The 12015-nt window shown below is 42.8% G+C and overlaps 1 protein-coding gene across 4 annotated transcripts in view; it reads right to left on the reverse strand.

Moving 5' to 3' along the window:
* fam49al (family with sequence similarity 49 member A, like) overlaps window positions 1–12015 on the reverse strand; it is a 34273-nt gene that overhangs the window by 14739 nt on the left and 7519 nt on the right. The window contains exons 2-3 of one of the 4 annotated variants that reach the window (XM_034599946.1): window positions 5255–5345; window positions 297–376 (exon numbers count right to left, since the gene is read on the reverse strand). In XM_034599946.1, the coding sequence (XP_034455837.1) occupies window positions 297–369 (73 nt within the window). In that variant the 5' untranslated portion in view covers window positions 370–376; window positions 5255–5345. Of the gene's footprint in view, window positions 1–296; window positions 377–1640; window positions 1723–3813; window positions 4212–5254; window positions 5346–12015 lie in introns of those variants that run through there. The other 3 variants (XM_034599950.1, XM_034599949.1, XM_034599947.1) reach the window with 3 other exon arrangements.

Here is a 12015-nt window from a genome sequence, read left to right on the forward strand (position 1 = left end):
TTGTCGTTTTGCCACAGCGTCAACAGCCATTGTGCGTCTGTCTGATTCAAATAAGATGTGGCTCGTGTGAATAAGACCCTTCAGGAAGAAGCGAAAAGTCTTTCAAATGCCAGTCTCTGGAGCATGAATCACAACACAAAGAAGAGGGCGAGGAGGAGAAGGGAAAAGCGTAAAAAAGCATGTAATGATGGCACAATGGTCGGCTAAGATTGATGGAATGAGAAGGGAGGAAAAGAAAGGCAAAAGCAACATAGAGAAAGGGATAACTCAAAAAAATAAGAAGCGGATGGTCTCACGTTCAAAGTCAAGGAAAACTATTGGGCCATGCTCAAGTTCGGCGCAAGCCAGCACTTTCAGGAGGTTTCCCATGAGCCCCCTGGAACAGAGAGAGGGGAGAAGTCTGTGGGTGATGAGGGGACAGGTGTCGGGGGGTTGTGCGCACGTGGGTGTATGTGTGTGAGTGTGTGAGCTGAGTGTGTGTGTGTGTGGTGGTGGTGGTGAAGGTGTCATGGTGGTGGCTGGATGAGAGGGGGGTTGCTGGAAAGGCATGGAAGCATGTCCTGGGTGAAGAATGGCCACATGAACACAGAGCCTCTGTAATCCCACTCTTACAGTATTGATTATTAGATTACTGATTTCTGAACAAAAATCATTAAATTATAACGTATGAGATTATATTTTTTTCTTAAGAATTGAATGAAATCTTCAAAGAATCAAACAAAGACACAAAGATAAAAAAAAGCATTTTGACAAATTTAGTTTAAAGAAATTATAAACCCTACACATTATTCCTCATTTTCTGGGGGAAATGTTAAATTATATTATTTACAACATCTAATATAATATATTATGTTACAGCATCCTCTGATAATCAAACGCAGTAATTTTAGACGGAGAGGTAATTAAATCATTGGAAATTTAAACCAAAACAGCATTAAAATACCTTTATTTAAACTTTTAAATAAAGTGCCCGATTGAATTTGAGTGACCCAACTGTGGGCTGGTATTAATCCTCTGATGAGAAGTTGTAAGTTAAGTTCAGAGAACTGTGAAAACTGGAGCAGTGAAAATTAAAAACAGAGGCGGGTTTCCATGAGAGGAAAACTTAAAACACTGTATTTTTATTGTATGTTTCACTTTAGGAGATACTTGATAACACAGAAACATTTAATATCATAAATTACTTTATTACTAGTTTATAAGGAGTCTAAGCCTGACACAGCACTGGCAGATTATAGATAAATCAGTTGTAGCTTCCTTCTTATTGTGACGTTATTTAAGGACATTGTTGATTCAGAGATAACTGCTAAATTGACTCTTCTCCGAAAACAGAACTGGTTTTGATTCATACTGAGGCTTGTTTAGAAAAAACTCACTGCATTTACGCGCCATTTGGTTTGAACCAACAAACTCTATATTTCTGTTATATCACATGTTATTAGATAGAGTACCTTTTTAAGAGAGAGTGGGACTAGAGAGCGACTGATAACGACAAACCACACCCACAACAGCACTTCATCAGCTCACACCCGACCCCCACCAGGCGACCTCCCAATGAACACCTCTGCTCCACACACATGCACACATGCTCTCACATGTCAGGCACACGGACACGTGCACACAACCAGGTGCTCACTTACTTTCAAAGTCCAGGAAAAAATGTGGACAGTTCTCTAAATCCTTGCCAAGGACCTTAATGAGGTTCCCCATGGCTGGCGACCTGGACAGGAGGGAAATAACAAAATGCATACAGTACGCAGAACCTGGCAACCTGCATGAAAACACACGACATGCACACGGAGAACACAGCAGGTTGTGATGGTTTCAGTTTTCACTTGTCTAATTATCCCTCTCCCCCTGTCCTCCTCCATCTGCCTGTCCAGAGCAAAGTTGGACGTTCCAGTCATGAATGACACTGATCACAGTTTGCATCCAATACACGGCGTATGCTGTATTCAATTAGAGCGGAGCCTAAATCCAGTAGTGAATCATTTAGCGCACTCATTGGGAGTCACTAGTCCTGGGCAATGGATTTAATCCATTTATTTTACTATAGTAACCTAATAAGAGCCTGCTATGTACCGGCTACTCTGGCCTAATGCTCCTCATGCACAGCAGTCTATAGATACTTTATGACAAGCTCTTCATGCTTCATACCCAAAGGCCAGATGCCAGCACTTTATGAAACTAATGATACAAGCTTCATTAGATTATACTGCAGACGAGCAGGGTATACAGGTCTGTGTGCTCACATGTTTGTATAGAGCAGCAGACAAAACATCACACTGTATGTCAGTGGTTCCTGGTTTGAATCTTCTCAGTCCTGGCTGGACCAATCAGAGCTAACACAGATTGTGGACACAAATATTGTTCAAACTAGATGAAGGTAATCCCTCAAAATCTGGATTTGATCCAATACCGTGGCAGCAATATCAATACTCTATTGATACAAAATATGCAGATTTTAAATACAGTTTCTCTGCTAAAAATATGAAGCATTTCTCTTTTTTTTTTATTCTCTACTTCCTTAACCACAAGCATGTTGTATACAGCACTAAATAAATCATGGTATTGTGAATTCTCTGAAATGATCTTATTGGGGCATTTAAATATTCTTGACTTGGTATCAGCCGTATTGATACTGACCTTTAGTTCCAACCCACCCTTTAGTTTAATGTTCTAAACTGGAGTGAAGATCTTGAGTTTTGCGTTTGAGTGTAAATATTATACAGATTCAATAGAGATTTGCAACAAGCTGACACATATGCAATATTGGAATAATATGAGTATTACATGATCTGTTTGTGTGTGTTGGACAAAACACACGAGTGGAATCCAATATACATAAATGACTCTGGCGTATAAAAGCCTTCCTCCTAAATCATCCTCCGCCCGACCCCCTTCACAGTCATAGAGGTGCTTCAGTCTCAGAACGTACGCAGCTGCTGAGTTTCACTTCCTCCTGCCGTACCCTCTGTGTGTATGTGCAATGTAAGCACGCACAACAGGCCTCTCAGTTTCTCACTGCGAGTGCAATTTATGGCCGGTATTAGCATGTTTACGAGAAAGGGGAAAAAAAGCCGGGTCTTTTCAATATTACTCAGCAAGAACGGGTGTTGCAATGCAGCACTGAGGTTCCGATAAAGACGGGATGGAGTTACACGACCCAGCCGCTGAGACAGCTGGCTGACGGCCTGCATCCACAGGGGCTGCTTCTCTTTCAAAATGTTAGTGTATCTACAGTATTATGTGTCTGCTCCGTCTACAAATGGTGTCAGGTGGCAGAGGAAGGGAGCTGTATGCTGAGTCACTGCTGTGACCTATGAGCATCAGTCCGAGGGTGTAAAACACACTCCGACTTTCAGACCACCTGCTCCACCGCACACTGAACCGGGGGCCGTGAATATATGAATATCACATGAATATCCTCATCCTGACAAGGTGAATACAAAGGCAAAGTCAAGGTTAGATTCATATCAGAGCCTTGTATGAAGCAATGAAAGCTTACTCTGACACAGATGTGTGTTGGCGGCAGCCACACAATGGCCACACACACCTTTACACACACACACGCTCGCACATTGAATCTGGAGCAGCATGTGGTCCGTCCAGAGAGCAGAGCTCGGCTGATGGTTGCCAGGTTACTGTTGGCCTGGTGATATCGTCTCCGCAGAAGATGTGGGGGGAGAAAAAAAGCATCCAGCTTGCTCACACAGAGCATCAAGCTTTACAACTTGAGCAAAAATCAGTTTTTAACAACACACAGCCAGGGAGGAAACCAGCGAGCAGCCTCTCACACTTCTCTCTTCTTACCCCTTTTTTTTGCTACGAGTGCTTCACCTCTTCCTTTTTCAAGCAGTTCCTCTCTTCCTCCTCCTGTCCTCGTCTTTGGTGTCCTGCTTTGTGAAGCTGCAGCTGTGAGTAAATCCCAGGTTAGCCCGGCTCTGAGTGTTATCTGGAGTCCCTCTCCTCTGCCACTTTCTGCTTTATTACAGACTGATGTAAACTTCTGTTCTGTTGCTTTTTCACCCACTGTCCCCCGGCGTGTATCTCTGTCCACTTCACACTTCTCTTTTTCAGTCATCTATTTAAAGGCCTGTGGTTTTCTCTCTCCGCTCTGCGTGCAAGATGCAGTGCACAGAGGTAAACCCTACCGGGTGAGATTGTTAGTATAAAAGAAGAACAATATGATATCTTCATGTTATTTACATTTCTCTATCATTTCAATCACGATGCAAAGCGTGAAAACACCTCTCTCTTTTATTTGCTTCTGACGTCAGAGCAGGTTCCTCAAATATATTCTCTGCAGCTCTCCTCTGCCTCACTTCTCTATTTCACCACTCAGCAGCACTCTCCCAGCTCCTCTGGCCGTGTCTTGTCACAGCACATTTCTGTCATGGTGCCATCCAGTCCCACTGGTGGCCCAGCTCTAAGTGGCTGAACGGAAATAGTGACCGAGCGGCGCAAACACACCTTTGCTTTTTAAATTTGTAGATCAAGTCCATAATCTACATCACATAATGTTTCTAAGTAACAGTTTGGTCATCAGGACATGGAACTCTGTGAATTAGGAAGTGCGTTTTGGTGGCCACTGGTTACAGATTCTGTTACACGCAAACACACCATGTTTGCAGTCCGCCAGCGGGAAAGTGGAGCAAAGTGCTTCTCTTATGCAACTGTGCAGCACACAGCTCTCATCTGTAGTCCGGCATGAGAAACCAAAGCGGAGGCCTCCTCGAGTCTTAATAAAGACGCGGCTTCGCTCCCACATGGCGACTTGAGGCCAGTCTGGCCTCCCCGACTCCTTTTCAGCTCCCAGTGAAAGATCCCTCCTGTTGCAGCCCAGGAGCATCATCAGTGTGGATTTAGTGAGCTCAGAAACGGCACCGCTTTGCCAAGTCTAACCTCCATTAACTCACCGATAATACCATCTGAACTCCCTTTCTCCGGCTGCGTCTCTTTCTCTCTGCCTCTAACCACAATGATCTCTCTTTCTGTCGCACACCGGCTGACGGGGGCATTCACTGGCCTGTGAATCAAAACCATTCTGCAGCTGTACTGTATACAAAGCTTGCAGCGACTGCACTCTCCCAGCTCTCATCTTTCCTCTCTAACCATCCTTTCTCCTAAACTGTCCTTCCCTCTCTCCTCCCTTCAGCTCGCCCATATTCTCTGCCATATCCGTATTTTCAGGTGCTGTTTTTTTTTTTTTTTTTTATGAGTATTGTTTCCACCTTTCATTTTTCATTCCTACCTTCGCTTGTGTTTATCCCTCTGGAACACTTCACTGCATCAACCAAGGCTTGTCAGCTCCACACAGTGGTTACAGCATCAGCACCCACCACCTGACAAAGAGACAGACAGATAGACAAAGAGGGAAATTAACATAAAATTCAACTTCATGTAAAGTGCACTGCAGAGAAGAGTGTTGACTTTGGTTTTAAAATGCGCAGAGTCGACAAGGGCAAAGAAAAGCATGTTCTGGACATAGAAAAACAAAGGGCAAATAAACATAAGAGCCAAAATTAATAAATATATATAAACTGCCTTGGCTAATGCATCAGATAGCCTTCATTAGACTTTCAGGTGAGGTAGGAAAGTTACCCTTACTGTGGAACTTAATCCACCCACATTCAACCTGTTGCTAAAAGTAAAAATCCAATCAGCCTATAATACATAATTGCAATGATTTTTAAACCGATTGAAACAAGCTGTTAAAAAAGCATATTGGCTTTCATGATTACAGAACAGAAGTAGCAATGTTCATTAATTCATTTGGATTCATTTGTGATTGTGTCCACCTAATGAATCTGAGTCCAATATTCACTCTCCTTTTAGCTCTGTTTTGGTCTCTGCTAACGCCTGAGTATGATATCTCACTCTTTGCTGACTATGCTCACTGGCTGCTAACACTGCCTGTTTGCCTGTCAAAGTTTTGAAAGTGATGAAAGTGAATAAGAACCGAGAGTTGCAGTTTTAGGCCTGAAAACCAAAACAATGAGCTGAAAGAAGCTGAAGATTTCCAGCCAGCCAGCTAGCTAAGGGGAAACTGTAGATCAGGTGGAGATTCTATATCTATATTTGTTAGTAAACCCCTTTCATTTTATGTGCAATTATTTGATCCATTGCAATGATAAATAAAATTGATTGTAGCTGCTTTAAGTGTCATGATAACCTTCACGTTGTTTTCTGCCCTAACAGGAGTATAACCCTTAGAAAAATACCTCAATGGAAATTGTGTCAGCCACTTTCACAGGTAGCTTAAGGTCAAGTGACATCATTTGAGCCCTAAAATATACACACAGTAGATATAAGTGGTTGGTGGTCAGAAACGGAGGTTATTTACTGTGGCTTCCGTCTGAAATAAACAGCATAACTCAAACGCTACAGTCTGATCTGAGAACCTAGAAGGTGCTTCTGTCTCGCCCATGTTAACATTTTCCATAATGGACAAAGCTTGTAAAAGCTTATCTCATTCGTTATGTCTTTCCCAGCTGCAGCGTTGTCTTACCCGCTGCCTGGTGTAACTATTAACACTACCGCTGCTGCCCTTGCATCATCGAATCTCATTAGGGGAGAGTAGACAGGAGAGAGGTGGGGGCCTTTGAAGAATGGTTGCCAGGGAAACACAGCCTCTTATTCTCATGGCAACGCGTAGTCGGGCACTGTTCAGTGTTATCAATCAGATGTGGGTTGGACGGACTGAGGGATGGATGAACTATGCTTCTCTTAATCTCTTGAGTGTGTAGGACAGCAAAGCATTGATGTTCCTACTTGTGGGGGTTGTAAACAACATCATCCACCACTCCTGGAATAACAGGTCAACTACCACAGGGAACACTGCTCCGACTACATGTTCCATTCAAGCAAATTCGCTAATGCTCATTGATTTCTTTTCTCCATAAATGGGCACAGGTCAAGCATGTCAAAAGGACACAGTGAGGTCAAGAAAGGTGAAGACTTGAACTAAGACTCGGGAGGTTAATTCTCGCGCACATAACGGTAAACTTCATCTTTTGAGTGAGATTGCTCTCCCTCTCCGAGTCTGACGTTATTTGTTACAGTCTTCTGCCCCTTGACCTTTCGACTTATTCTCAATTAACAATAAAAGGCCACTATGAACTCACACATCATTTCCAATTTCCCATGTTCCAAACCAAAGAGATCTTAGGTACAGCAAACCATTAATGAAAACCCAGCAGCTGTTTTTTTATAACTATTAATGTTTTTACCAAATCAAATTGAGAGTCTAATTTTACTCCAGCCTCAGGGCCCTGACTCCACATTTTGACTGATGACTATTTTCAATTCTGCTTAATTAGCTGAGTGCTTTAGTTTTCTGTTTGAGCTTCACGCCACCTGTTGTCCTTGCTCTTGGCCACATGCAATGATTTAGTTCATCCTAGTTGCTGTTTTTGATTCTACTCAGTTTTGATAATTTGAAATAAAGACAAATCTATTACTATCTAATCTTTATTTCCTTAATTGATTAACTTGCAGATCATTTTCTTGATTTTAACATTTGTCAGAAAAGTGTGTCCATCGCGATTTCTTGAGGCCCACTTCAAATCTTCAGATGTCTTGTTTTGTCCAACCAACAAATACAACATCCACAGATTTAAACAAATTACACAGAAAAGCAAAAATTTCTCAAGTTCACGAAGCTACAACCAGGAAATTACATTTTTCTGAATTAGTGACTAAACGGATGATTTAATAATAAAAGCACTTCTTCCATTAATTTATCGAATAATCATTGTAGCTCTTCTCCATTCAAGACAGGAATCATAATAGTGTGCGGTGTATAATGGTCTTTCTGACAAACTAGTGTTTTAACTGTAGTCGCTAATGCAGGTTCGTTTCGGAATAAAGTGATGGGGTGACCCTGTGGATTAGAGGTTATGATGTTGATGGTGAGCACCAATGTCCTCGGTTCAAATCCAGCCAGAGACATTTATTATGCAGTATCTCTCTGTCGCTCATTTTCCTGTCATCTATCGGGCCCATCTCCTCTATCACTCTCTACCACAGAACTCCAGAACAGATTCAATGCAAAGTCTAATGGTTCATTCGTAACTTTGTAGATCAGAAAAGCTGCTTGACAAAAAATGATTCCAATACATTCCACATTACTGGCTGTTCATGCACCCAGGTGTCCAAACTTTCAGGTAATGTGATAACAGCTTAACTAATTCCATGACTTTTACTATACTCTGCCTGATTCATATTGTTTTCATAATCAAGATACCACTTGAAACATCTGAAGGTCAAGTTTCTCCACAAATTTAGTTTTCCTTTAAAGGGGACATAGCATGCAAATTCCACTTTGTTAGTGCTTCTACAGGTTAATGTGGGTATCTGGCATGTCTACCAACCCAAAAACTCTGGGGAAAAAACACTCGCGCGTTTTGTTATAGTTCCTCTAAGTCAGAAACGTCATGCTTGAGCGACTCGATTGCGCTTCCTGGGTATTGTGTCGTAACAAGGAACTGGAAGTCTCCCTACATGGTCTTGGCAGCGCCGTTCTCCAGCACGCAGCCGCCTGGCTGTTCACACGGGACGAGCATTTCTCCGCTGGTCAGCCCCATAGACTGTATATATAAGGTCAGCCCGCGATTCTGCTTTCTCCGCTTGTTGTTGTACCCGTTGAATGTCGGGGTTCGGGGGTAAATGATGGTCTTCATAGCCCCCCCCCCCCCCCACCCTTCTCTTTCTCTCTCTGTCTGTCTGCTTGTGTGCTTGTAGTGGATGGGCAGAGGGGGACATTTAATTATGTGATTGGGAAAATTAAAACTCCAGGACAACAAGGGGAATACAAAGTATGGGATGCATATTTGATAATTTATATCATATAAAATATGTAATTTATATCGTTTAAAATCATGGGGGGAGAGGGGGGAGGGGGGAGCTGGCTCATTAGCATTTAAAGGAACAGGCACTCAAAACAGGTCACTCTGTGGAGGGCTGTCACTAAACAACCTGCCTGCGCGTGCTCTTACTGGAGGGGGGATGTACCGGTTGCACATTTCCTCTTCCTCTTGCTTTTATTTGTCACAAGCAAGTCTGTGTGAACACAGTGTTTAATATAATCTTCCTTGTTTTCATTTTTTTTTTAAGTCAAAACTAATCAATGAGATTCCAGGAAGACTCGATGAGGCCCATCATGAATCAGTGTCATGTTAATCTAATAGGTATTCTACTGTGCTGCAGTCTCCGCGAGAGCAGGCAGAGTGGGAGAGGTCCGGCTTTCGAAATGGACAGTTGCTGCCTCTTCAGCGACTTCAGTGCCAATGGTGAGGGTCAGGGGGGCAAAGGAAGAAAGCCAGAGAGATCACAGTCACTGTGAGTAGACATCTGTCTGTTTTATTGAAAGTCCAAAGTACTCAGCTCATGTTAGTTCTGCTCAACGAACAGGTCCTTCTTTTAAAAAACCCACTGGTGATTGTTCCCTCTCTCGCTCCCTCTCGATCTCTTTCACTTTTTCCTCAACCTTTCGCCCAATCTCTCGACACATCCCTCTCTCCGCCCCCTGTTCACTCCAACCTCCTCTTTTACGCAGCCTTTCTTTCACTGTTCATCCCGGCGCACACCCCTTTGACCTCGTCCTCCGTTACTGTCTCTTTTATGGTACATCTATTCTTCCCTTCTTTCCTCTCAGCATATTCTACCTAAATATAGAGACGAGTGCAGAGAGCTATGTATCACCAGCTCATGTGTATTTCGGGAGAAAGGAGGGGAAAACAGGATGGATGTTGAGTGAACTAAACACCCACCTAAACTCAGTTAATCTTCCTTTTAGTTATAAGAGACATGTTTTATATAATATAAATTTCTGTAGGAGAGGACAGGAATTAGAACGAAAACGATCAGAGGGGGAAAGGGAAAGGAATGGAATTAAGTAAAGAATACTGTGAATTTAGGAAAGAACAGAATAGACTTAACGAAAGGAAGTGAAAGAAAACTAATGGAATGGAATTGAATTAAAGAAAGGAAAGGAAATGATAGGAATAGAATCAAGGAAAGGAAATAGATAAAGAGCCAGTTTGTGGACTAAGATGGGCGATGGCGGCGTCAGACCCAGCTAGACCGTCGCAAAGGATTGACCGCCAATGGAATGCTACAGCCAATTTGCCTCAGGCTTACACACAAACACACACACACACAAACACACACACACACACACAATTATAGATACTGCCATTCGTCGCTGAGGTGAGATAGAAAGGAGAATAAAAGTGCAGAGCGGCTGAGCGTGAGAGTGAAGGATGGAGTGGCAGAGAGCAAAAGAGAGTGAGATGGAAATGGAAGGAGGGGGATACGAGTCTCCATGCATCACCCCTCCCCCTTCTTCCTTGCTCTCTCAAACACGTACACACACGTACACCCACATACACACATACACACGTACACACATGTACACACATGCTCGCTGAGTGTGAGTTCCGAGCAGCGCATGGTGCTTCGTGAAAGGGCGATTGTAAATGAACATTGTGGTTTGGTGCTGCACGGCTGACAAAGAACGAGGGAGGATAGAGCGAGAGACAAAAAGAGAAATTACAGCGAGAGAGAGCGGGAGATGGTATGGAAATGTAAAAGCTCAACTTGGATCAATTCCTGTTGTGTAACATGCTTCAGTGTGATCATTTTTCAAGTGAAATAAAGAAGTGGGCCAGCAACTGAGGGATTTAATGTTTATCTGCTCGGAGGTGGATAATCACTGAACTCTAATGTGTCTAAATTGTATGGATATTGTGAAGGTTTATAAATGCCTCGTTATATACCCCTGTTATTCAAGATATAGTCATTCATATTTGAATGCCGCAGATTGGCTCGGGGGCGTTTTGGGCCTTGGAAAAAAAAATTAAAGCCTTAGATTTGAGATTTAAGAACAATTTCCCTCTGTGCTTCAGCTGTCAGAGGATGGATGGATGTAAAGTGAGTTCTTGTTGTTTTTTTATTTGTGGTGATTGATGCCAATTAGCTGCTATCAAAGGGAACGCGATAGGCTTTTAGGGGTCTACATGTACTTGCGGGGGCTTGAGATGTGTTTATGTTCCAGTGTGTGTGTGTGTGTGTGTGTGTGTGCGTGTGTGTGTTATGTGTCGACATCTTTGTAACCCACACCCCTTCCTTGCATGTCCTTCTCTGACCCCCTGCCGTCTGCAAACAAAGAAAGAAGCAAGACACTCCAGGCCTGTACAGACAGCTTCGCTTTGTCCCTTACACTGTGATTTTAATGGGCCAGGACTGTGTGTGTGTGTGTGTGTGTGTGTGTGTGTGTGTGTGTGTGTGTGTGTGTGTGTGTGTGTGTGTGTGTGTGTGTGTGTGTGTGTGTGTGTGTGTGTGTGTACAATTGAAGTAATTTTTGGGGGATAAAATGTGTTGAAATCTGGATTGCAGATTAGAGCGTTGGGTTGGACATGTAGTTGTGTGTGTGTGTGTGTGTGTGTGTGTGTGTGTGTGTGTCTGTGTGTGTGTGTGTGTGTCTGTGTGTGTGTGTGTGTCTGAGCATTATAAAACAGAGCATAAAGACTCACTGTCTTGTAATTGTCTCTCCTTCAACTCTCCTTCACTCTTCCAGTCCATTTATTGTCTGTCTGCCCATTATCTCTGTCTGTCCACCTCCATATACATCAACTAGTGTTCTCTCCTTTAAAGAAATTATACGTTGTGTGTGTGTGTGTGTGTGTGTTTTAAGTATCAAAATTTCTCCTTTATAGATTGACTCATTACTCAACTTGTCTTGTTCAGTCCCTTTCTGTCTTTCACTGTGTTCCATCTCTGTGCAAATGTAACTTTTTTTGGTAATTTCTGCCCTTTATTAGAGAGTGGCTGACGGCACAGACAGTGGTAGTGATCGGAGGATGGAGCCTCGGCATCAAAGTCCCGCCAATGCACCTATCCGACTTATAGCATAAAATAAGCAATTATAACACTTAAAAATACATCAGGTACCTAAGATGACAAAAAACATCTGTGGGAAAAAAGTATTTGTAAGTAGAATTTTAAGTTTGG

Source organism: Hippoglossus hippoglossus, chromosome 11, assembly GCF_009819705.1.
Source record: "Hippoglossus hippoglossus isolate fHipHip1 chromosome 11, fHipHip1.pri, whole genome shotgun sequence".
NCBI classification, from domain to species: domain Eukaryota; kingdom Metazoa; phylum Chordata; class Actinopteri; order Pleuronectiformes; family Pleuronectidae; genus Hippoglossus; species Hippoglossus hippoglossus.